General features: G+C 38.8%; 1 protein-coding gene across 1 annotated transcript in view; it reads left to right on the plus strand.

The window, feature by feature from the left end:
- Positions 1 to 6,128: 6,128 nt before the first annotated feature.
- Positions 6,129 to 24,626, plus strand: part of IPO7 (importin 7) — a 45,526-nt gene continuing 27,028 nt past the window's right edge. The window contains exons 1-3 of the mRNA XM_065881681.1: positions 6,129 to 6,212; positions 20,284 to 20,365; positions 23,358 to 23,511. Coding sequence (XP_065737753.1) covers positions 6,129 to 6,212; positions 20,284 to 20,365; positions 23,358 to 23,511 — 320 coding nt within the window. The remainder of the gene's footprint in view (positions 6,213 to 20,283; positions 20,366 to 23,357; positions 23,512 to 24,626) is intronic.

The raw sequence follows: 24,626 nt of genomic DNA on the forward strand, positions 1-24,626 counted from the left end.
TGTAGAGACTGTCATACAGAGTGAAGTAAGTCAGAAAGTGAAAAACAAATATCGTATATTAACGCATATATGTGGAACCTAGAAAAATGGTACAGATGAACCGGTTTGCAGGGCAGAAATTGAGGCACAGATGTAGCGAACAAACATATGGACACCAAGGGTGGAAAGCCGTGGGGGGGGTGGGGGTGGGGGTGGGATGAATTGGGCGATTGGTGTTGACATGTATACACTGATGTGGATAAAATTGATGACTAATAAGAACCTCCTATATATTAAAAAAAAAAAAAACACAACGATTTCCCCCTGAAAACCAACAGGGAGATCGTTCAGTATATAAGAGGATTTAAAGGGAAAAATGTCACCCCAGGGGTGCTGCCTCCACCTCATATTATCAGAAGAACCAGATTTATGCACTTGGAGCAGAAGTACCAATTGTTTTCCTTCATGCTGTGGACTTGGATAAGAAAAATGTCTCCTCTCCATAATCTCATCATTTACTTTGGCTCCACCTATGTAGCCCTTACAAGAGAATTTGCTAATTTTGTTCTCCAGGAACAGAGGGCCATTGATTTACTTGGGTGGTCGAAGGACACCTACTCTCCTGATGAACATTTCTGGGTGACACTTAACAGGATTCCAGGTATGCGGAATTTGATTTCCATTCTACATAAAGTCTGGAAGCATTGTGTGTGTGTGTGTGTGTGTGTGTGTGTGTGTGTGTGTATTTTACACTTTGAAAATACCTTCAATTGCATTATATATATTTACCTATGTTTCCAGCTTTATGGACACCCTGTAGACTGTTTTGTGTGTCTGTTTCAATGGAATTCATATAACGTAAGTTACAGGTCTTACATATCAGTTCTAAGGCTCTGTCTTTGTGACTCTGAAGGACAGGCCTTTGGGGGTGGGACTCAAGGTAAACAGAACTTTGCACTTCCACAAAAAAAAAAGAATTCACACAGGGGTTGTAGGGAAGGGGAAAGGTAGAGGAAATGATGGTATGAACAGCTAAACAAAACTTTTGCCCAGTTTGAGAGTGTAATTGTAATCGGGTGCAGTTAAGTTACTTGACTCAGGTTATTTAAAAGGTAATGGTTACAGTTGTTTAAAGCAGAAAATAAGAATAATAGGGCATCAAAGTTAGTGATGTCATATCAGTTGGCATTATTTAAGAAACTTACAAGCACAACTGAAAATTCCCAGTTATCAGTCTAGAAATGTTCATAGACATAGACTATAATTTTTTTTTGGTAATTAAGTGATTTAAATTTAAGATTAAGATTAACAGATGGTAGACTCCTCTCAGCAGAGACAATAAAAAGACTTTACAATTCTTCTCAAAAAAAAAAAAAAGACTCAAGACATTGTGATATTGGCATAGGGACAGATAAATAGATCAATGGAACAGAATAGATAATTTAAACGTAGATCTTCACATATGTATTTGGGCAACTGATTTTTCAACAAAGTGGCCAAGTAAGTCAATGGTCAAAGGGTGAGCTTTTTAACCAACGGCACTGTACTAACTGGATATCCATATGCAGAAACAATTAACTTCAATGCTCACCTCACACCACACACACAAAAACTTAATTCACATTGGATCATAAACCAAAACATAACTGCTAAAACTGTAAAATTTCTAGGAGAAAACATAAGAGAAAATCTTTACAATCTTAAGGTGTGAATGATTTCTTACATGGAACACAAAAAGCGCAGTTATGAAAGAAACAATTGATAAATTGGACTTTATCAAAATAGAAAATCGTTTTTTGAAAGATCAGTTAAAAAAATTAAGACACAAACCGAAAGAAAATATTCACAAAACAGAAATTTGACAGAAAGAATTGTACCCAGAGTATCTTACAACCCAAGAGCAGTAAGGCAACAACCCAATTTTAAAAACAGTCAAGGAACTTCCCTGGTGGTCCAGTGGTTAAGATTCGGAGCTCCCAGTGCAGGAGGACCGGGTTCGATCGCTGGTCAGAGAACTAGGTCCTGCATGCCACAACTAAAGATCCCACGTGTGGCAACGAAGATCCCAAGTGCCACAGCTAAGACCTGGCACAGCCAAATAAATAACTGAATAAATATTAAAAACAAAACAAACCAAAAAAACCAGGCAAAACAGGGAATTCCCTGGTGCTTTCAGCGCTTTCACTGCTGTGGCCTGGTGGTTCAATCCCTGGTCGGGGAACTAAGATCCCAAAAGCCACGTGGCATGACCAAAAAAAAAAAAAAAGACAGGCAAAACTGTTACTTTTCAAAAGATGATACAAATAGATACAGTAGCACATGAAAAGATGCTCAACATTATTAAGTCATCAGAGAAATGCATCTTGTACATACCATTACACATCCACTGCACTAGATAGACTTAAATTATTATTTTTATTTATTTGGCTGTGCCAGGTCTTAGCTGCAGCCTGCGGGATCTAGTTCCCTGGATCAAACCCAGGTCCCCTGCATTGGGAGCATGGAGTCTTACCCACTGGACCAACAGGGAAGTCCCTAGACACACTTGAAAAGACTGAGAATTCAAACTGTTGATGAAGATGTGGAACAATGAAATGTCCATGATGGCTGGTGGGAATGTAAAATTGTACAACCAATTTTAGAAATCGTTCGGCAGTATCTTATAAAGTTACATATACACTTACAATGCAAACCAGCCTTTCCATTCTTAGCTATTTACCAGAGATATGAAAACATATATCCACACAAAGATTTGTAAACAAATGTACATATCAGCTTTATTCACAATAGGCAAAAACTGGAAATGACTCAAAGGGCCACAGATGAATGGATAATTGTTGTACGTCCAGTCAATGGACTGCCATTTAGCAACAAGGATGACCTGATGTATTCAACATCATAGAAATAATCTCAGAAGTGCTACAGTGAGTGGAAAAAAAAAAAAAAGCCAGACATAAAAAGTGCTTACTGAATGCTTCCATTTATATGAAACTCTAGGAAAGGCAAATCTGACAGGAATAGAAAGCATATGTGTCATAGGGCTGAGCACGTAAGAGGTGACTGGGAAGGGCTAATGGCTAGAATCTATATGTCGATTATGGTGGTGTTACATGGGTGTATAACTTTGTGAAAACTCATTGAATTTTATGTAAATTATACCTTGATGAAGTTGATCTTTAAAAATTTTTATATGGTTTAGGTCATAAACTTCAATTTTGTGTAGGTCAGTGTACTTAAAAGAAATGCAATAAAATGGTTTTCATGTGACAGTATCAATACAAGGTTGTCTTTTACCTTTCCTTGCATATACTAAGCTTTATAAGGACATCTATGTACCAAACTGTTGAAAGTGCACACTTACTGCTGGGAAAGATGCTCTGCAGAATGTCCCCATTTCTTCACTTTCTTTAACTTTCCTTCCTTGCCCTCTTACCTTCCTTTCTCCTCGGCCCTTTCCTTAATACCAGTAACAATTTATGTTTGTACTGAGCTTTATAATTACAAAGCACTTTCCAACCTCATTGGATTCTCAGAATAATTTTGGGAGCCTGGTATGGAATTATTTCCTCATTTTTTTTTTTTTGCTGTACGCGGGCCTCTCACTGTTGTGGCCTCTCCCGTTGCGGAGCACAGGCTCCGGACGCACAGGCTCAGCAGCCATGGCTCACGGAACCAGCCGCTCCGCGGCATGTGGGATCCTCCCGGACCGGGGCACGAACCCGTGTCCCCTGCATCAGCAGGCGGACGCTCAACCACTGCGCCACCAGGGAAGCCCTAACATGGTGCTTTTTCTTTTAATCTTCACACGCTTATTTATTGAGCACACACTCTTTTCTTTTCTTTTTTTTTGGCCGCGCCGCACCATGCTGAATGCAGGATTTTAGTTCCCTAACCAGGGATTGAACCTGGGCTCCCTGCAGTGGAAGCACGGAGCCCTAACTTCTGCACCACCAGGGAGTTCCAAACAGACACTCATTTCTTTGTCTGCCACAAAGAGATAGATAGATATGGTCCCTGCCCTGGAGGAGCTGACATCTAAATTTCCAGTCATATAAGTCACATTTTGTGTGTTACTAGCTAAAAATTAAAAAAACCCTACAAATTAGTTGGGTGTGCTAATCACTCTGCCAACTAAACTCCTGAAGGGTCGTGGAGCCAAGCTCCTTGTATGGATAAAGGAACTCTGGCTCCCTAGACAGGGTCTAGTGCCCTATGAGCTATACTCTCTTTGAAGCATGAGACACAGGCCCCCACTCCAGCTATAGACCTGCAAACCTTGCCGGCTCCCAGTTCCCAGCACTATAGCTTAAAAACCATATTTCCCCCACCACTCCTTCACCGTTTCAGTTTCAGGCACAGGGAATTAACATTTTTGGAGCACCTTTTTTGTGTCAAGTGCTTTTACATACATTGTGTTATGCTGTAATTGTCACAATTCCATTATGTACAAGTCAATGCTGGAGTCTAAAATAGCTATGTAGTAATGCAAAGAGGACTGGCTTTGGAATCATGAAGACTGAGGTTTCAATTCTGGCTCAGCCACTGACAACTAAAAGTCATTACTAGTTCACTCATTCCTTTCTTCATTTATTCACTAAAATATTTATTGAACTCCTAGTAGATATTCAAGCTCTGTGATAGGAGGTGAAGATTCAAAAGTGAATTAAAACATAATCTTTATTTTCAAGGCCCTTTCATTTGAGGGATGGAATAGGGAGATGAAATTCTTAAACAGATTGTATCAATACAATGATAGATCTTACAGGTTATATGATGAAAACCTTATGACCTTTCACAATCTAAGCCCTGGAGTCTTCAGGAATAATTATACCTCACTTCCAGGCACAGTGGCTGGCACATAAGAGATTAATATTGCAAAGCCCACTATTCCAGGGAAAGCCTTTTGTGTCTCCCTTTTTCCTTTTTGTAAAGTAAAAACAATAAGTGATCTTTTTTTTTTTTTTAATAAGTGATCTTTTAACAAATTGTATTTGAAGGCTTATGATTCATTTTAAGTAAATACATTTACATAACTTTATTACAACAATAACAGGTATGAAAGGAAGTTACTGAAAATCTCACCATGCTAGAAAATCAGTTACTTTCATTTGCCAGCCTTGTTTCCCAGTTTTTGTCTATGTAACAAAGCTGTATCTATATATAAATATTTTAGTGTTGTTACATTTGTAATTTTTGGTGACTGTGAAAAATTTAATTGACTGGATTCCTGTAATTTGCTTAACCATTCCCCTACGGTTCCACATTTCTTTTGAGAGGCAGAGTGATTCATTGGAGAGAATGAAAACTTTGAAAACAGAAACATCCTTGATTTGAAATCCTAGGCAAACTTCTTACTAAGTGACCTTGGGCAAGTTATTTAACTTGGGCAAGTTATTTAACCTTTCTGAAAATGTTTGCTGTTTAAAGAAAGTGGATTTTAATAGGGATTATGCTTTTATTCTGCATTTAGAGGTGATCTGTGCCAAAATTTGGATACTCAGAAAACAAACAAAAAAAACAAACAAACCCAAAACCCCATAATTTTAGTATTTGATTATAAATATGTAATGTGATAAACACCTTTTACACATAAAGGTCATTTAACCCTTTATGTTATTTCCTTAGGATAAAGTGTCATAAATGGGATTAGTTGGGTCAAAGATTATAAACATTTTTATGGCATTTAGTAACACATCTCAAATTGCTTTTCAAAAGTCTTCCTTCAATTACACAGCTACTAGCATCACACATTGCATCAGCCTTACCTTATGGTTACCAAAGGTATATTATTATGTGGAATCTATGTGTAACTGATTGTTTTAATTTTCTTTCTGTGAAGTTTGAACATTTTTCTCTTTCTGAAGAACAGGTCTTGTCTGTAGGAGCGACAGCTCAGGGCCACGTGGGCTGCGGACTGCCCAAGTGGACTACATCTCCCAAAGTGCTCCACGGGAGCGCCGACAGGAAGTGGCCAGAGCATCTCCCGCCTCCACGCCGAAGAGAAGAGGTTCTATCCGGGGCCTTGGCGCTTCTCTTTCCTTTCGCGCCGGTTACCGCTGCGGAGCGCGGCGGGTCCATGTGCGCAGTGAGGGGCGCTGTTCCTGGCCCAGTAGCACCCGAGCTTCGGGTTTGACTGCGTCCGCCCTGCGATGGACCCCAACACCATTATCGAGGCCCTGCGGGGCACCATGGACCCAGCCCTGCGTGAGGCCGCGGAGCGCCAGCTCAATGAAGTAAGGACGCTGGGCTGGCGGCGGCGACGGCGGGCGGGCGGGCGGGCGGACTGTGGCAGGCCGAGCCCTCCGGGCCTGGCCAGAGGCGGGGACGGCGTCGCTGAGGGGCCCAACTGGAGCCGTGGGGCGGGGACCTGACGGCGAGTGCCACGCCGGGGCCCTCAGGCTGCTGCGGCGGTGGTGGCGGCGGCGGCCAAGGCAGCCTTTGCGTTGGATCCTGAGCTGGGCCTCTGGCTGCGGTTGAGGCATGAGGAGCCGGCTGGGGCGAGGCGGGCGTGACGGGCTGGACACATGGCTGGCTCGGGTGGCCGGCCGCCCTCTGGCTCATTCCCAGCTCGTTCCTCGCGCCCAGGAGGGGGCGAAAGTCACCGGGAGGTTTTTCAGACGTTTCCGGTAGCAGTCCCGCTGGCGCCGGATTCTGAGGGGCTACTGGGAATGCAGAGCTAGTCCCACTGGGGGCTGTGCCTGTCAGCTTGTCACTTCCCTGGGCTGATCGGTGACCTGCACAACTTTCTCCTCTCCGGCTGAGCTGCTAGGGACAGCTTTCAGAGGCGAGCCCCCGCTTCTTAGGCAGGGTGCGGGGAGTGCGGGATACCCATGGGAGTCTGATTCACTGCTCTTCTACTCGGTTAACGCCTCGGTCGGGGAGGCAGCGCGATTTAGTGCAAGGTGTCAGGTGAAGTGCACCCTTCTAGTTAGAGCTGTACCACTAATTTCTTGACTGACCTTGGGCAAGTCTCTTAACCTTTCGACGCTTAGTTTTCCCATTCATAAAATTAGGCCACAGGGTTTGCTGTGACAGTCAAGGGAGACGATGTAAGACAGTGCCTTGAAACGTGCCAAGCTCCATGTCAACTTTCTGAGCGTTGGTTTCTTTTTTACCCATATTTTTGGAGGAGACCACCCTTTGGAAAAGAGCCTTATTATGTGGGTATTTTATTGTACTTTTTTCAGTTTCATTCTTTGTTTCTAAATTTCTGTAACTTACAATTTAGTGAGTATTTTAAAGGCTTCTTTAAAGGATCGCTGTCACTTCCTGTGCCTTCCTATGAATTTGCCCAGCTTTAGTGATGTTTAGTGTACTTTTTTTTTTTTTTACATAAAGAGAAGTTCCTCGTTAAAATAGAAATTCAGTTAGTTTATGCTCTTCTTAGCTGGTGGGTAAATTATTTAAAAACATTATTTATATTGACTTTCAGGAGTACTGATAATTGAGCATCTTCAGTGTACAATGCTGTTTTAGAGATTCCTGGCCTCAAGGAACTTAAATTTTAAGACTGCCCACGGAGTATAGACAAATTAAGTGTAAAATTATTTAAAAATGAAAAGTTAAATCTATTTTATATGTGAATAAGACCATTAGATCTTGCCAAAAATGATGCTGAAATTCTTAGGCTCGAAGACACCTTGGGAGGAGGATAGATTTCTTTTGGATATAAAATAGTGAGTTGAAAGAAATTCCCACTTTGAACCATTACTAAACCATAGAGGGAGTTGTGGATTGCTTTTTATTTTGATTTGTTTTGTGATAGACACAGGTTAAGATGAACATTATTTTGTTGATGATGTGCTAATGCATATGTAAACCTAGACACACTAAAAGTTTAGTCATAGTGATTTCTACCATGACTTTGCCCTAAAAGCACATTATTTTGACTAAAATACTTGTGTGTAATTATTAATTTTAAAAATTGTTATTTGAAAGAATTGGTTCCCTTGTAGAAAAATTGGGTAAGTGATACTTTCTGCAAATTTAAAATTCATTTATTCCTCAATCAGTTCATTGAATGTTCAGTTGTATGTACTAACATCTTGTAGTAGAGACCTGGGGTAAGTATTTCACAAGCTAGTTTTTAGAAGATAAATCAAAATAGTATTCAAAGCATTTATTACTTAACCCTTAAGCTGCTGTTAGAGTTTTAAAATACTCTGGAGTAGTGAACACTGCTTATCTTTTCTTTCAAAAAAATTTGATATCTGGCCTGTATTTCTGTGATGGTTAAATGTTTACATTTTGCAGATTTCTTTGTCATTACACCTAGATTTTTTAGTAATTTTCCTAAGACAACTTTTCTATTAATTAGAATATTTACTCTCATTTCTAATCTTGATTCCATTTTAATGAAGTGCTTCCATTTGAATACTTTTTGCTTTGACTTTCTTGTGGCAGAACCTTGATTTAGGAAATAGATCCCAGATAAGTCTTGAAGAAGCTTTACTGTAGTAAGAAGGAGGAAGTTGCATTTTATTTTTGGCAAGCTCTTCTTGCTTTGGATAAAATAGGGTGAACCGATCAGTCCATGATGTCTCATTCAACTGAAGCTACATTTTGGTTCATTTAGCTAAAAGAAAAAGATCATTGCCATTTGAATGAATCTCTTCAGCTAAGTGAAGTAATCACTAACTCTATAAAAATTGTAAATGTTATCCAAGTATTAGAGTGCAGATGGTTTAAAAACAAAACGAAAAGTGCCTTTGTCTCAGCTATTGCACTTAACTGTTCCATCTGCTTGGAACCCCTTTTACTCAGTTGTCTCCCAGAAACTTCTATCACTGTTCAACTGTCTCCGTATCCCTAAGGAGTGGCCTGACTACCATGCTCCCTGTCTCCCTTCACTTGTTTATTTTTCTCTGTGTCACTTATTTATCATATGTATTTTACTTATTGTTTCCCCAGTATAATTTTTGAGTTTCATGAGGTCAGGAATTACTGTGTTTTGTTACTGCAATTCTTTGTTAATGGTAGGCTTTACTGACTTCCTGTTATAATAGAGAACAGTATAGGCTTTAGATGTTTTATACCACCTCCACTTCAAGGATTTTAAGGGTGCTTTTTTCTTTTTTAATTTTATTTATTTATTTTGTTTATTTTTAGCTGTGTTGGGTCTTCGTTGCTGCGCTCGGGCTTTCTATAGTTGCAGAGAACGGGAGCTGCTCTTCGTCATGGTGCACGGTCTTCTCATTGCGGTGGCTTCTCTTGCTGCAGAGCACGGGCTCTAGGCATACGGCCTTCAGTAGTTGTGGCTCGCGGGCTCTAGAGTGCAGGCTCAGTAGTTGTGGCGCAGAGGCTTAGTTGGTCCGCGGCATGTGGTATCTTCCCGGACCAGGGCTGGAACCTGTGCCCCCTGCATTGGCAGGCGGATTCTTAATCACTGTACCACCAGGGAAGTCCCTGTTTATATGTTTTTTATGTTACATATAGGTAAAGTTCCATAAGACTGTTAAAGACCACAGTAAGGACACTCTTTTTGGCAGATATTTTCAAGATAAATCTGTTTTAGTATTCCCCACTTACTCTGTAGTGTGTTATGAATTTTGATTGTTTTCTGAACCTCTGCTGTAATTTGGAACCCATTGTTCTCTCTCATGTCCCAATTTGAAATATGTTTGTATAACAAGCTTTGCCTCAAAGACTGAAGAAAACCATTTTCTTTTTTTTTTTTTTTTTTAACTAAAGATTTCTGCACTAGCTGTGGGGTGTTAAAGTTACTTAACCTCTAACCATCATTTTCCTTATGTTAGTATGGTATGTCATTGTGTTGTGTGGGTTGAGTGAGATGATGAATGTAAAAATTTTAGGAAAGTGTTTGGCAACTACTAAGTTCTCTCCAGATTATTTGAATTACTGTTGAATTGCCAATTGATTAACCAATCCGACATGCAATACATTTCATTTCCTACCTCAGTCTACTAACTTTGTAGGTGTTCATCTCAGTGGCAGATGATCAGCACTGATGGAGAAAGAACACAAGTACATATTACTTGGACAGTGAGCTCACTAGTAGATAGCATTATTGCAGCATGAAAATTGGCACTCTTATAAACACAGTGCCTGCCACATTATAGGTTCTCCTTAGTAAATGTTTGTTGAGTGCAAAGAGAAATAACTTGAATAATAGAAATTTTTTTTGTTTTTCTTTTTAAATATATTTATCTATTTATTTTGGGCTGAGTTGGGTCTTTGTTGCTGCGTGCAGGCTTACTCTAGTTGCGGCAAGCATGGGCTACTCTTCGTTGCGGTGCGTAGGCTTCTCATTGCGGTGGCTTCTCTTGTTGCGGAGCACAGGCTCTAGGCACTCGGGCTTCAGTAGTTGTGGCACGTGGGCTTCAATAGTTGTGGCTCGTGGGCTCTAGAGCGCAGGCTCAGTAGTTGTGGCACGTGGGCCTAGTTGCTCCGTGACATGTGGTATCCTCCCGGACCAGGGCTTGAACCCGTGTCCCGTGCATTGGCAGGTGGATTCTTAACCACTGCGCCACCAGGGAAGCCCTTGAATAATGTTAAGAATGTTAAGAATACTCATCTTTGAATTGTTAAAGTAGGTTTGTGTTACAGACATCTGTCACTTCTCATTTAAATTCTATACTATATATTCTAGTATATCTAGAAGTGCAATTTTAAAAATTTTGTTTAGCTAATCTAAAATATGTGCATTTGGTATTCATTCAACATTGTTTCTTATATTCCAGACTATTTGCTCTTGAATACAAAGACTGTCCTTTCCTATCTGTACGCATGCGCACACACACAGAAATACTTGTTTTTTTCATTTGTAAGATAAAGAAAATAATGTCTGGAGGTTTTTGGCAGATTATTATAACAGAGAACAATATCGCTGCTCTCTTCCTGCTTTAGCTGCCAGTGTTCTTCAGTGGAAACCTTTCTATATGCAAACCTTTACTCATGCTGCTCACCTGCCCGCCCCCCCCCCCCCCCCCATTAACCTCTTACCTCCTTAAACTGAAATTTTTCCTAACCATAAATCTCATTTAAATCTCTTTTAAACCCTCAGTTCCTAATCTTAATTGCTGTAAAATGCTTATGTAGGCAGAAATGCTGCTTTTTCACGTGCTTTATGTGAAAGAAAGTAAGAGGACATAGCTTTGATAAGTTTCTTGATATTTTGTGTTTATCTTTAAAATTCACGAACTACCTAAGTCACATCTGCTGTCTTCACAGATGGTTACTATTACAACCGAAAGTGATTATTTATAATTGGTTAATTTTATTTTATTTTATTAAAGGCTTATGAAATGTTTAATCAGTGAAAATCTTAGGTCTGGAAAAGTGCAAAATGACGGCACATTTATAGGACAATTTAGCAAGTCTAGAAATTCAGCAAATATGAGGTTATGGTGTATGTTTTTGGAAGATAGAATAGTTTGTAGTCTGAGCAGGTTAACATTCTTTAATTAGGAATATCATGAAGTAGATCCTGTTGTGAATTTTGGAGAGGGAAAGTTCCTGGATTCTTGGATTGTTAGGAAGTTATTCAGTGACAGAGCATGTTAAAGATCTGAAAGAAAGATAACACCATATTAATATTTGTAAGAACAATTTTCTTTTTCAGAAAGAGATGCATGCATTATTTTACTTACTGTTTCTGTCAGTGGCATGTTAATGATGAGCTTGATTTAAAGTGGGCACTTTTTTTTTTCGGTTGCTAAGTAATTTATAATTAAGAAGTTTTTTAAAAACTCCTTAGTTGGAAAGCATTACCACAATTTAATGAAAGGCAGGAGGACACAGTGAAGAGCCTCAGCCTGGTCCCGGTTTTACCACTACACTGCCTTAACCTCACTATGCCTCTTATTTCATGTAGGTAAAATAGATACAATATTTGCCTTTGTCAACTCCTCTAGTAAAGCAGAGGGTAGAAATTCCTTGGCTCTTGAAATTACCTGATTGTATTCATTTTATGTAAACTCTGATGTCATAGTGCCCTTAAGCGCCTCTCTTCCTTATAAATGATGTAAAGTACAGTAACTAATTGAAGGTCTGTTTGGTTACATTACAAAATGGTGAGAATTAATAAAAAGTTACGTCTTAAAGTAAGCTTTAAAAGATATTGACATTAGGTGATTACATTGGAAAATGTGGGTCTAGAAGGGAAATTGATATTGGAGAAAGCATGACTACAGTCTGTCTGGTTCGAGGAGCGGAAACACCAAGGAGAAAATGTCTAGTAGGCAATTGGGAATGTGGAACTGAAGTTTAGGAGAGAAAGCAGTAATGGAAAAGTGATTTTTCTTCTGCAGGTGAATTGAGAGGAAGGGAGTGTGATCCAGAGGTGTGGGGTGGACTGGAGAGCTGCATACCCTTTGGGCCATGCCCATTTTGGGGACATTGAGAAACATAGGGAAAAGGAGATGGGAGAATTGTGCAGAAAAGCCAGAGGGCGCCAAGAAAAGGAATTTCAAGTAAGAAGATTGGTTGTAGGTTTAGTTTCCTTGTTCCATAAATAAATTTCATAAATTTTCTACCAGTGAATATGAATTCCTTTTGTAATAAGTAAAAAAGCTATTAGAAAAAGAAAGGGTTGTTGATATTTCTAAATGAGGGAAGTTAAAGCAAAATGAGTTTGGTGGGGGCAGGGGAGGGGAGCTTTAAAAATATTGGCAACCTTGGAGAAAATTTCTGATTACAGGGTTAGTGAGTGAAATGCTAGTAAGGGGGTAGGAATAAGTTTGTAGGTTAAAAAGGTAGTAGGGTCAGGGGAAATTTGTTTATGTGATATGTATGTCTTTCATTTTTTTTTTTCTTTTGTAGTTTGACTTATTTTGGGGAGTAAGGGGAGCTACCTGTGGAGTAGAAGTTTTTCAGGCCTATTATTACCTGTTGTAATAATAATTTTCTACTTGTAATTTTTTTTTTTCTTTTATGGTACGCGGGCCTCTCACTGTTGTGGTCTCTCCCGTTGCAGAGCACAGGCTCCGGACGCGCAGGCTTAGTGGCCATGGCTCACGGGCCCAGCCGCTCCGCGGCATGTGGGATCTTCCCGGACCGGGGCACGAACCCGTGTCCCCTGCATCGACAGGTGGCCTCTCAACCACTGCGCCACCAGTGAAGCCCTTGTAATGTTTTAATAGTCATCTATCCCAGAATTATATTCTTCATACTGCTTCAGGACCTTATTCTTCCTGCAGCATAGATCTGATCATGTAAAAACTTGCAAAAAAAGTTCACACTTAATGGATCTTGATGTGGTCACAATATACTTATTCATTTTTTAAAGAATAATTTTTATAGATTTATTTATTTTTATTTTTTGCTGCATTGGGTCTCTGTTGCTGCTCGCAGGCTTTCTTTAGTTGTGGCGAGCAGGGGCTACTCTTTGTGGCGGTGCGCGGGCTTTTCATTGCGGTGGCTTCTCTTATTGCTGAGCACGGGCTCTAGGCACACGGGCTTGAGTAGTTGAGGCTCACAGGCTCCGTAGTTGTGGCTCATGGGCTCTAGAGCACAGGCTCAGTATTTGTGGTGCACGGGCTTAATTTCTCCGTGACATGTGGATCTTCCCAGACCAGGGCTAGAACCCGTGTCCCCTGCATTGGCAAGCAGATTCTTAAGCACTGCGCCACCAGGGAAGTCTCTACCTATTCATTTTTGTCTTCCACTGTTTTCTTTCATTTTTCTAGTAATCTCTTTAACATAACCCATACTTCTTTTCCTTTTAAAAATCTTTTCTCTCCATCTCTGTAACCTTTAGGGTCTAACTAAAATACTTACCTGTCAGTCTAATTAGAATTAATTTCCCAACCTACTTTAGAGTGGTGATCTTTTATCTCTGTCGTATCTGGCATGTTATAAGTACTAGTAAGTGGAGTGGAGTTAAAAGAGATGGAGATGGAGTTGGGCCTATTGAAGAATTTTGATGAGATGGGTTAAGGATGAACGTTGAATTATTTGGCATGATGACAGATCATGAGAAGGTAAGAAGTTGTCTGGAAAGGTAGTTTTGTGTTATGGTGAGCAGCTTTTAAACCTGAGTATTAGCAGTTTTAGCTCTACTTAATGATATGTAATGACCCATTTGTTGCTTCATTTCTCCTGGTTCTCTGACTGCTAGAAGCCAGATACTTTGACTAATAAAAGATTTATTGTAGCATCTTCTCAAGCCTAATCAGTGTTTGCCAAACTTTGTGATAAAAATTGATGCTAGTGATATTTTTACTTAAATTTATTTTTTATAGTGTAAAACATGAAGACCTTTAAATTTATGATAGTTAATAAATATAATAATAGTTAACATGTGATAGGAATTCTTCTAAATATGTGATAGTTTGCTATATCCAAGAATGCCAGAAAGTTGTTAGAGATTACCCAATGCTTGAAAGAGTTTTTTCCTTACTTGTATAGTTAGTGTATATCTTTATTTGTCCTGTGTTTTATAATTGTACAGATCCGTGGGGGTTTTTTCCCATTTTTAAACTTTATTGGGGTATAATTTACATATCGTAAACTTTACCTGTTTTAAGTGGAATCAGTGATTTTTGGTAGATAATACTATTACCACAATCCAGTTTTGGAACATTTCCATTATTCCAGTAAGATGCCTCTTTGCAGTTTGTAGTTAATCCCCATCCCAGTCTTAAGTGATTACGAACCTACTTTCTGTCTCAATTTTCTTGAGAACCTGATTTTTAGTATTTAGTACTAATTTAAGTCCATTTGTTACCTTCTTAGGGAGAATACAAGGCTTCCTGCACTAGGGATTTCAGCTGGATGAGGCCAGTAGATAGATGTCCCAGGTTGAGATTGCTTGTGCTATTCCTGCTGACAGAAATATCCTTTCTTTCTTACCATTAGTCTAGCTCTGTTATCTGAAAGTAACTTTTTTTTTTTTTTGGTCAGTTGTACTTTTTGGATTTATGCTGGTTTGTTTATGAAGGCATTCAAAGTGACCTAAAATAATAGGGTAATAAACTAAGTGCTTGTTTTCAGTGTTTAGTTTTGTTGATTTTTTAAAATAAATTTATTGATTTTAGCCACTTTAGTATCCAGTTCAGTGATTTTTAGTGTATTCACAGTTATGCATCCATCACCACAAACTTTAGAACATTTTTATCACCCCTAAAGGAAACCCCATACCATTAAGCAGTTACTCCTAATTCTGCCCTACACCTCCAGTCCTAGGCTACATATTTTTTTTTGCGGTACGCGGGCCTCTCCCGTTGCCGTGGCTCACGGGCCCAGCCGCTCCGCGGCATGTGGGATGTTCCCGGACTGGGGCACGAACCCGTGTCCCCTGCATCGTCAGGCGGACTCTCAACTACTGCGCCACCAGGGAAGCCCTCTAGGCTACATTTTGCTCATAGATTTGCCTATTCTGGACATTTGATATATATGAAATCATACCATCTGTAGTCTTTTGTGACTGGCTTCTTTCACACAGCATAATGTTTTTAAGGTTGACACATGTTGTACCAAGTGTCAGTACTTCATTCTTTTTATTACTGAATAACGTTACATGAATGTATGGATATGCCACATTTTGCTTATCCATTCATCAGTTGATGGACATCTGGGTTGTTTCTACTTTTTTATGAATAATGCTGTGAATGTTCAAGTAAAAGTAATGTTGGCTTTTTCTTTTAATTGAGGGTTAATTTACATATAACACAGAGCTCAAAAATATGTACAGCTCAGTCAGCTTTTACCTAGGTACCACCATCTAGATTAAGATAGGTAGGTAGGTAGGAAGATAGATAAGATAGATAAAACATTTCCATTGGCCTAGAATTTTCTCTTCAGACTTGTCTTCGGGTTATCATTTTTATGACTTCTGTTAACTATAACTTGGATTTGCCTGTCATTAAACTTCACATTAATAGAATCACATAGTATGTGATACAGTCTGGCTTCTTTCTCAAAATATTTTTGAGATCTGTATTATTGCTTGATTCTGTAGGTTGGTTTTATTTTTTTAATTTATTGTATAGTATTTCATTGTATGAATTGTACCACAGTTTGTTTATACATTCACTTGTTAATGGACAGGTATTATTGTGAACATAAGCACTTATTTCTCTTGGATATATAAGGGGGAAATTGCTAGGTTGTAAGATAGGTGCATGTCAGATACTGCCAGTTTTCCAAAATGGTTGTACCGTTTTATATGTCTACCAGCACTGTGTTCCATTTTTTTTCCCATCTTGACCAGTGCTTTGGTGTATTGCATATATTGTTTTGTGGTAGGATTGTCTTGTCCACTTGTACTAATTCTTTGTGTGTGTGTGTGTGTGTGTGTGTGTTTCCACACTGCGCGGCTTGTGGGATCTCAGTTCCCCGCCCAGGGATTGAACTTGGGCCATGGTAGTGAAAGCCCGGAATCCTAACCACCAGGCCACCAGGGAACTCCCCATTTGTTATGTCTTGATATTTGCCAAAATACTTTCCATGTTTATTCCTTAGAGCTATCCTGTGAAGTAGATTTTGTTATACTGACTTGGTAATTAAGAGTTAGATTTGCTGAATCAAACTTGCTCAAGAGTTAAAAATGTAGGAAGTGACATCACTTATGTTTATAACTGTCTGATTCTAGCAGTTCATTCCAGGAGTTCACAATTTGATGCGGGAGACAAGATACCTACTGTAATTTTTTTTTTGTTTTTTTTTCTTTTTTTAGCGGTACGCGGGCCTCTCACTGCTGTGGCCTCTCCCGTTGCGGAGCACAGGCTCCGGACGCACAGGCTCAGCGGCCATGGCTCACGGGCCCAGCTGCTCCGCGGCATGGGGGATCTTCCTGGACCAGGGCACGAACCTGTGTCCCCTGCATCAGCAGGCGGACTCTCAACCACTGCGCCACCAGGGAAGCCCCCTACTGTAATATTAATGGCTTAAAAAGTGCCATAGTAGTGGTCTTTGTGGGCTCATCGGTCTAAAAATACAAATACGCTTTTTCACTCTGCACAGCCCCTAGGTGATCAGAACTGCTTCCAAAGCCCCCTTTTTTGTTGATTCATTGTTATTCTTTCAATAAATTTGTTGAGTATTTTGAATGTCAAACATATGAGGAACTGGGTATAAAGTCCTTATTCTCAGTGGAGCTTAAAGTCTAATAGGAGAGGCAGACATAAAACCAGCTACAAATATAATAATTACAAATATGTAATAAGTATTATGAAGTAAAAATACCTTGGAGCTTATGAGAGTAATAGGGAGCCCTGCTTAGCCCTAGTGTGATCAGTGAGGAAATGCTTCTCTAAGGAAATGTTTAAACTGAGACCCAAAGAATATGAAGCTGTGGACCAGTTAACTCTGGTGGAGCACTGGAGAGAAGTGTTGTAGGTAGAAAGTCACAGCATGTACAAAGACTCTGCAATGGGGTAATGTGTATTGTTGAAAGGACCTAAAGAAGGCTGCTAAGGTGGGGCAGTGGGGGGTGAAAAGGTTTCTTTATTATTTATTTATTTATGGCTGCCTTGGGTCTTCGTTGTTGTGTGAGGGCTTCTAATTGCAGCGGCTTCTCTTGTTGTGGAGCACGGGCTCTAGGCGTGCGGGCTTCAGTAGTTGTGTCTCGCGGGCTCTATAGCACAGGCTCAGTAGTTGTGGCACATGGGCTTAGTTGCTCCATGGCATGTGGGATCTTCCTGAACCCGGGCTCGAACCCGTGCCCCCTGCATTGGCAGGTGGATTCTTAACCACTGCACCACCAGGGAAGCCCCGAGAAGGTTTCTTTAAATGAGGCTGAAGATATAGGCAGGAGCAAGATAACACAGGGCCTTTTAGGCTTTAGGAAATAGAGTAGAAAATTGTTAAAAGGTTTGGTTAAAGGGGATTAGTTTACAATTTTAAAGATTATTGGCTGCTAAATAGAGAATGGTTGGGGGGGCAGATGGCTACATTAAGAGAGATGATAGTCACTTGGACTATGTTGGTGATAATGGGAATGGAGAAAGTGGATATAATAATTATACAAGCATTTTGTATATAGAATTGATAGGACCTGATATATTGGGGTAAAAAAGAGGGAAGTATTAAAGATGACGTTCAGTTTTCAGACATGAATAACTGTGAGGATGGTGATGACAAGCGTTAGGAGAGGTAGTACAAGGAAGTAGAGTCACAGCTTTTAGGGGAAAAAAATGATTTGAACATAGTAAGTCTGAGAATCCTGTGAGACAGTGAAGGTAGGGATGTTAAATAGGTCTGTTAGAGTGTCCTGGACTGGAAATGACATATTTGATTTATAGATAGTATTTAAAGACAGGAGTTGGATGAAATCAGCTAGGGAGCAGAAAAAATGGCCTGTGACTGAGTTCTTGCACCACGTTCTAGCATTTGTACATAGAATGAGAAGCAAGCAAAGGAGCCTGAGAAGGTACCAGGAAGAGTGGTGTATGAACTATGTAGGTGGAAGGGTGTTTCATGAAAGTGATAATGGTTAACTGTGTTCAGATCTATTTGGAGTACCGGAAAGGGTAAATTCCTCCCCTTCATCTAACTGCTCCTGTCCAGGTCTTAAATTTAAGCATTACTTCTGGGTTAGGAGGTTCTACTTTTGATTCTTCCATAGTGTTTTCTGTTTCTTCCATTATACTTTATGGCAGTTACCTGTTTGTCTTGTTTTCCTTCACTGTTAAGTTTCCATGAGGTCATGGAGACTCATTGTCTTGTTCAACCTTGTATTTTCAGCTCCTAGCATAGTGTTTTGCACCAAGAACACCTAAATAAATAATTTTTGGAGTGACTGAACGAGCAAAGTATCACTCTGGGTCTAATGTGAAAGACATTTTTTTATATCCAAAGGGAAATTTTTCTGTTTCTAAGAATGTGTTTGTAGAATGCATGAGAGAGTAGCATTGACATATATACACTACCAAATGTAAAACGGATGGCTAGTGGGAAGCTGCTGAGTAGCACAGGGAGATCAACTCGGTGCTTTGTGATGACCTAGAGGGATGGGATAGGGAGGGTGGGAGGGAGGCTTAAGAGGGATGAGGGGATATGGGGATATATGTATACATATAGCTGATTCACTTTGTTGTACAACAGAAACTAATACAACATTGTAAAGCATTTATACTCCAATAAAGATATGAAAAAAAAAGTCTGTAAGGAAGAAACTAAAATAAAAATCACTAGTGTCCATGCGAACACATGCAGAAAAATACTAAAACTTGGGCTGGAAGGAGGAGATAACATTATAGGAAATGGTTATATTGGGGGAGAGGGAATGAGAACACATATGAGAAGAGATTTCAGTTCTTTATTAATAAATCAAAATCAAATATGACAAATTTAGGAATTATTAAATAACTTTTATACTGTTAATGAAAGTAACCCAGGATCATAGCATAAAATTTGGATAATAGAAAATAACATATACAATAGTTCCTCTATAATCTTACCATCCCAGATACAACTTATTAGCATTTTTGGTGTATTTCCTTGTTTTCTGTATATGTTGCATTGTATATTCATGTAAATATATTTGCTAAATTATCGTATAGTTTGTATCCTACTTTTATTGTATGTTCAAAGCTCTTCATTTAAATTTCCTATTGAAATATGCATATAGAAAAGTGATCGTGAGGATACAGTTGATTAGTTTTCACAAACTGGACACACTTATAAAACAGACGTGTTAAGAAATAAAACGTTGGGCTTCCCTGGTGGCGCAGTGGTTAAGAATCTGCCTGCCAACACAGGGGACATGGTGAGTTCAAGCCCTGGTCTGGGAAGATCCCACATGCCTCGGAGCAACTAAGCCTCTGCGCCACAGCTACTGAGCCTATGCTCTAGAGCCCGTGCTCCGCAACAAGAGAAGCCACTGCAATGAGAAGCCCACGCACCGCAACGCAGAGTAGCCCCCGCTTGCCACAACTAGAGAAAGCCCGCACGCAGCAACAAAGACCCAACACAACCCCCCCCCTCCAAAAATAATAATTAAATAAATAAATGATTTTTTTTAAAAAGAAAAATGTTATTAGCACCTTGGAAACCGCCCCTCAGGCTGTTAATTTTTACTTATTTAATTTTTGTCTAGCCACTTCATAGAATGTCTCTGGAGAAATTATTACTAAATTGAGGAAATCGGTATCACAAAAGACACTGTTTTTGAGCTGCTGCCACCAGTGTAGGTCAGAAGTGCAATGGTACACAGGCAAATGCAAACATACAAACGTTTTAGGAGTTAGGTTACTGAATTTTTTGAGTTCCTTATATGTGAGTGATAGGAAATAAGGCTGGAATCAACTTGTGGAGGAGAGCCTTTTGTGCCAGCCAAGCAGTGAAATGGAGTACTGAGAATATTTATTTGCAGAAATTTAAAATGTATTTTTTTATTTGTAGGCACACAAGTCTCTGAATTTTGTTTCAACACTGCTTCAGATTACTATGTCGGAACAACTGGATTTACCTGTGAGACAGGCAGGCAAGTTTCCTGAATTATTTTCTTGGATGTATGTAAATAATATCATTTCAAAGGTTCATAGTTGAATAGCAGAAGTATCCTGGGAAGGCCCTTCAGTGATTTTCTTCACTGAAAATTGGTTTGCTCCCTTGTGTTTACTACAAACTGCCACAAGTGCCTTGATATCTGATGACAGAGTTTAAAGGAATGTGATATTTCACTGAGTTAAAAAAGAAGCTGGAAGGAGAAATTGATGGGGTTTATTGAAAGAGTCTCCATATTCCCTGTTTTCTTCCATGATGGATGATTCTAAGATACAAACCTCCAGCTGTTTGCTTTTACTATTTTATTTTAACCATTTAAAAGGTACTGTTTCTTAGTCCCAGTTTCAACAAAATATTGAGTAATTCCCTCAGTATCAGAGTCTATGAAAATGTGGCATACTGCTCCTGATATCATCTGTTAGTCTGCAGAATAATGGAATTGACCTCTTTAATGCTTGTTGTTTAATTTATTTGCAGATGTATTTCTTATAGGAAATATAAAGTGCCAATAACCTTACTATTCTAGAAAAACCAGTTATATTCTGGGGTTGTTTCTTGCTGTTCTTTTTCCCTACACCAGTTTTGTTAAAAGAATTTTTTTTGCTTACGGTATTTAATGTACAGTAAGCACATCCCTTTTCTCTACATAGTGTTTATCTTAAAAGTTATGTTTTAATGGCTAAATAATTTACAATAATGTGCCATATGCAGTGAACCATTTCTCAGTTGTTGGAATTTAATCTCAGGTCTGTTTGATTAACAATTGTATTCCCAGTGCCTAAGGTATTGCCTGACACACTGCAGGTACTCAGTAAATGAATGAATCAATGTAAGTTGTTTATGATTTTTTAAAATTGGTATATAAGTAGCACAAAAATGGGACATATTTTGTGCCTATAAAATACAGTAATTTTGCTGAACCCTGGTCAGCAGTAAATCTTTAAAAAAATTTTCTAGTTAAATAGGAAAGGTCGCTTTGTTTATTTTAACTGTCAGTTCTTTTTTACTAATGAAGTTAACATTTTCCCATTTAGTTATTTTTTTAGATAAGAATCTTTGCCTTTAAATCTCAAAATTTTACTAAGATGTTGAAAGCATTTGGCATTTAGGAGGGACCTTAACACATTAGAAACTTGATTATGTGTATTAGCAAAATTAAATTCTACTAGAAAGTTGTTTATTAGTATGTACAAAACCAGAAGCAACCAAACTATGAAATTGGTCCTAATTTTCAAAATATAATCATTACTTTAAAATTTATTACATCCTTGTAATAATTGAATGATATTTTGTAGTACATGGTATATGGTGGTTTCATCTGCTAGACTTTGAAAGATGCATTCATTCTGTCTTTGTAGTAGAACTCAAGCATTCTGGATGGAGTAGACTGTGAATCACGAGGTTCTTTCTGTGCAGTTCTCACCTGTTTATGTGTTTTGTTCAAGCAAACACTTTTAAAAATACTGAATCAAAAGTGTACAAATAAGTATATATATTCACTTCCTTTGTGCATTTTGTTGGAAAGAAATAACTCAGAGATATCTGGAAGACATAGGGGCTATATCAAGTCTTAATTTTTTATCTTTGTTCTGTTTTGGAACTAAAGAATAAAATAGTATTAATCTGAAATATGTCAGTCCCACATGCTGAATCAGTGTTCTTGACTGTAGATGTAGTTTATCTTAAAGCTTTTGTTGAAGGATATTTTAATATGTAGTTGTAATTTTTTTGAAATGCTGTAAGATGGTGTATTATTTTAATTTCCAAGACAAACCAAAGTAGAATATAAAAATCATATTTGTATCAGTTATCCTTGTTTGAATAGGTACAAGACTCCAGGTAAGTGTTAATTACTAATCAGAGAAGAATCAGTGTTTTGCAGAATTTAGAAATTAATTTTGAATAATTTCCCTTTCCTATACATTCTGTACATTCGTGTTCGAGGATTCTCTTTCTCTCTCATTTGGGTGGAGGGGTCTGGATAAAAAGCATTATTACCAAGCTAGTTCAGTTAGAGTTAACTAGCAATGTGCAGGCTAGCAGTATGATAACTGACAGAAGGAGCTAGCAATGTGCAAGGTGGTAGTATAACTGACAGAAGGTAGTAGTCTGTAATTTTTGAACACAGCAAATTCTCCCATAAAATAACACGAATTTGAATTGGTATGATTGTGGTGTATGATTGAAATACTTAAATTTATTGACTGAGAATCTTTATATACTGTAATTTTTCTATGATTAAAAATAACAACCTGTGTGTGTGTTAGTCACTTTGAGCTGCTCTAACAGAATACCATAGACTGGATGGCTTATAAACAACAAATTTATTTATCACAGTTCTGGAGGCTGAGAAGTCCAGAATTAAGGCACTGGCAGATTTGGTCTCCGAGGACCTACTTTCTGGTTCATAGACCCTCACATGGTAGAAGAGGAAGAAGCTCTCTAGGGTCTCTTATAAGGGCATTAATCCCATTCGTGAGGGCAGAGCCTTCATTAGCTGATCACCCTACTAAAGCCCTCATCCCCTCATCACATTGGGGGCTAGGGTTTCTGTATGAATTTTGGGGGCCACAAACATTCAGTCTGTATAACAGTGTTATTAATTATAGAAACTTGGTATATGTATGTGGTTTTGTTTCTAGAGGCTTCATTTAAAAAGCGGATTTGGTAAAACAACTTTCCTACAGAAAACAGGGATGAAAAGTGTTGTGTATAAATGTGTTGTAAAAACAATTTTGTTTGTAGTTTGCAGAGTTCTCTTAGACTGTATGTTTAATAATAACTTTGTGGGTGATTACTGTAGCTGAGCATTAAACTTGTGTTTTATCAACTTTTAAAATTATATAGTATTTTGATTTTAAAAGGTTAGCTTTGCTAGCAATGTTTGGTCTGACAAATAAGTTGAGGTGTAGACACAGGGATATTTACAGTGCTTTCACTTTCTTTTGTCAAATTGATCTATATTTTAGGTGTTATCTATTTGAAAAATATGATAACACAGTATTGGCCTGATCGGGAAACGGCACCAGGGGATATATCCCCTTATACTATTCCAGAAGAAGATCGACATTGTATTCGAGAAAATATTGTAGAAGCCATTATCCACTCTCCTGAGCTCATCAGGTATGTATGTTTTAAACTTAACCTTTGTTGCAGATATATAATTTGCGGGCTTTGGAGGGGTGCAGAAGAGGGGATCTTTTCAGAACATAAAAATCTGTCATTTTTTGTGGCACAAAACTTAACAAATGCAGTTACAGGGGAATTCTTTGTTGTTTTATTTTCTTGCTACAGTTTAATTTTATATTTATTAAAAACCAAAACTTCATGTAAAACTTGTGAAACATACTATGATCAGATGAAAGGGGGTATAGAAAGTTATAGAATACTGTCATATACTTTATATTGTATAGTCTTTTGATATTTGAAAGCTCGTTGTGTATGATTTTGTAGAATTTTTTTTAATATCTTTATTGGAGTATAATTGCTTTACAGTGGTGTATTAGTTTCTGCTTTATGACAAAGTCAATCAGCTATATGTATACATATATCCCCATATCTCCTCCCTCTTGCGTCTCCGTCCCACCCTCCCTATCCCACCCCTCTAGGTGGTCAGAAAGCACCAAGCTGATCTCCCTGTGCTATGCGGCTGCTTCCCACTAGCTTACATTTGGTAGTATATATAAGTCCATGCCACTCTCTCACTTTGTCCCAGCTTACCCTTCCCTCTCCCTGTGTCCTTAAGTCCATTCTCTATATCTGCGTCTTTATTCCTGTCCTGACCCTTGATTTTGTAGATTTTTTTTTTTTTTTTTTTGGAATACGCGGGCCTCTCACTGTGTGCCTCTGCCGTTGCGGAGCACAGGCTCCGGACGCGCAGGCTCAGCGGCCATGGCTCATGGGCCCAGCCACTCTGCAGCATGTGGGATCTTCCCAGACCAGGGCATGAACCCGTGTCCCCTGCATCAGCAGGCGGACTCTCAACCACTGCGCCACCAGGGAAGACCGATTTTGTAGGATTTTTAATGAGAATAGTTGATGTTCTAAATGAAACCTGTCAGTTGATGATGGGGATGAAAAATAAAAATAAAATCACTTGCATTTGTAACATTGTTGGGTTTCTTTTGAGACAGTAGTAACAGTTTTTGCTTAGTGACTTACTTATTTTTGTCTAAACAGCCATTTTCTTTATATGAGTTAACAAAACTTGAGGTAGCATTTCTTCCTCCTTATTGTTT

This window comes from Phocoena phocoena, chromosome 8 (assembly GCF_963924675.1).
Source record: "Phocoena phocoena chromosome 8, mPhoPho1.1, whole genome shotgun sequence".
In the NCBI taxonomy this organism is placed as follows: Eukaryota; Metazoa; Chordata; class Mammalia; order Artiodactyla; family Phocoenidae; genus Phocoena; species Phocoena phocoena.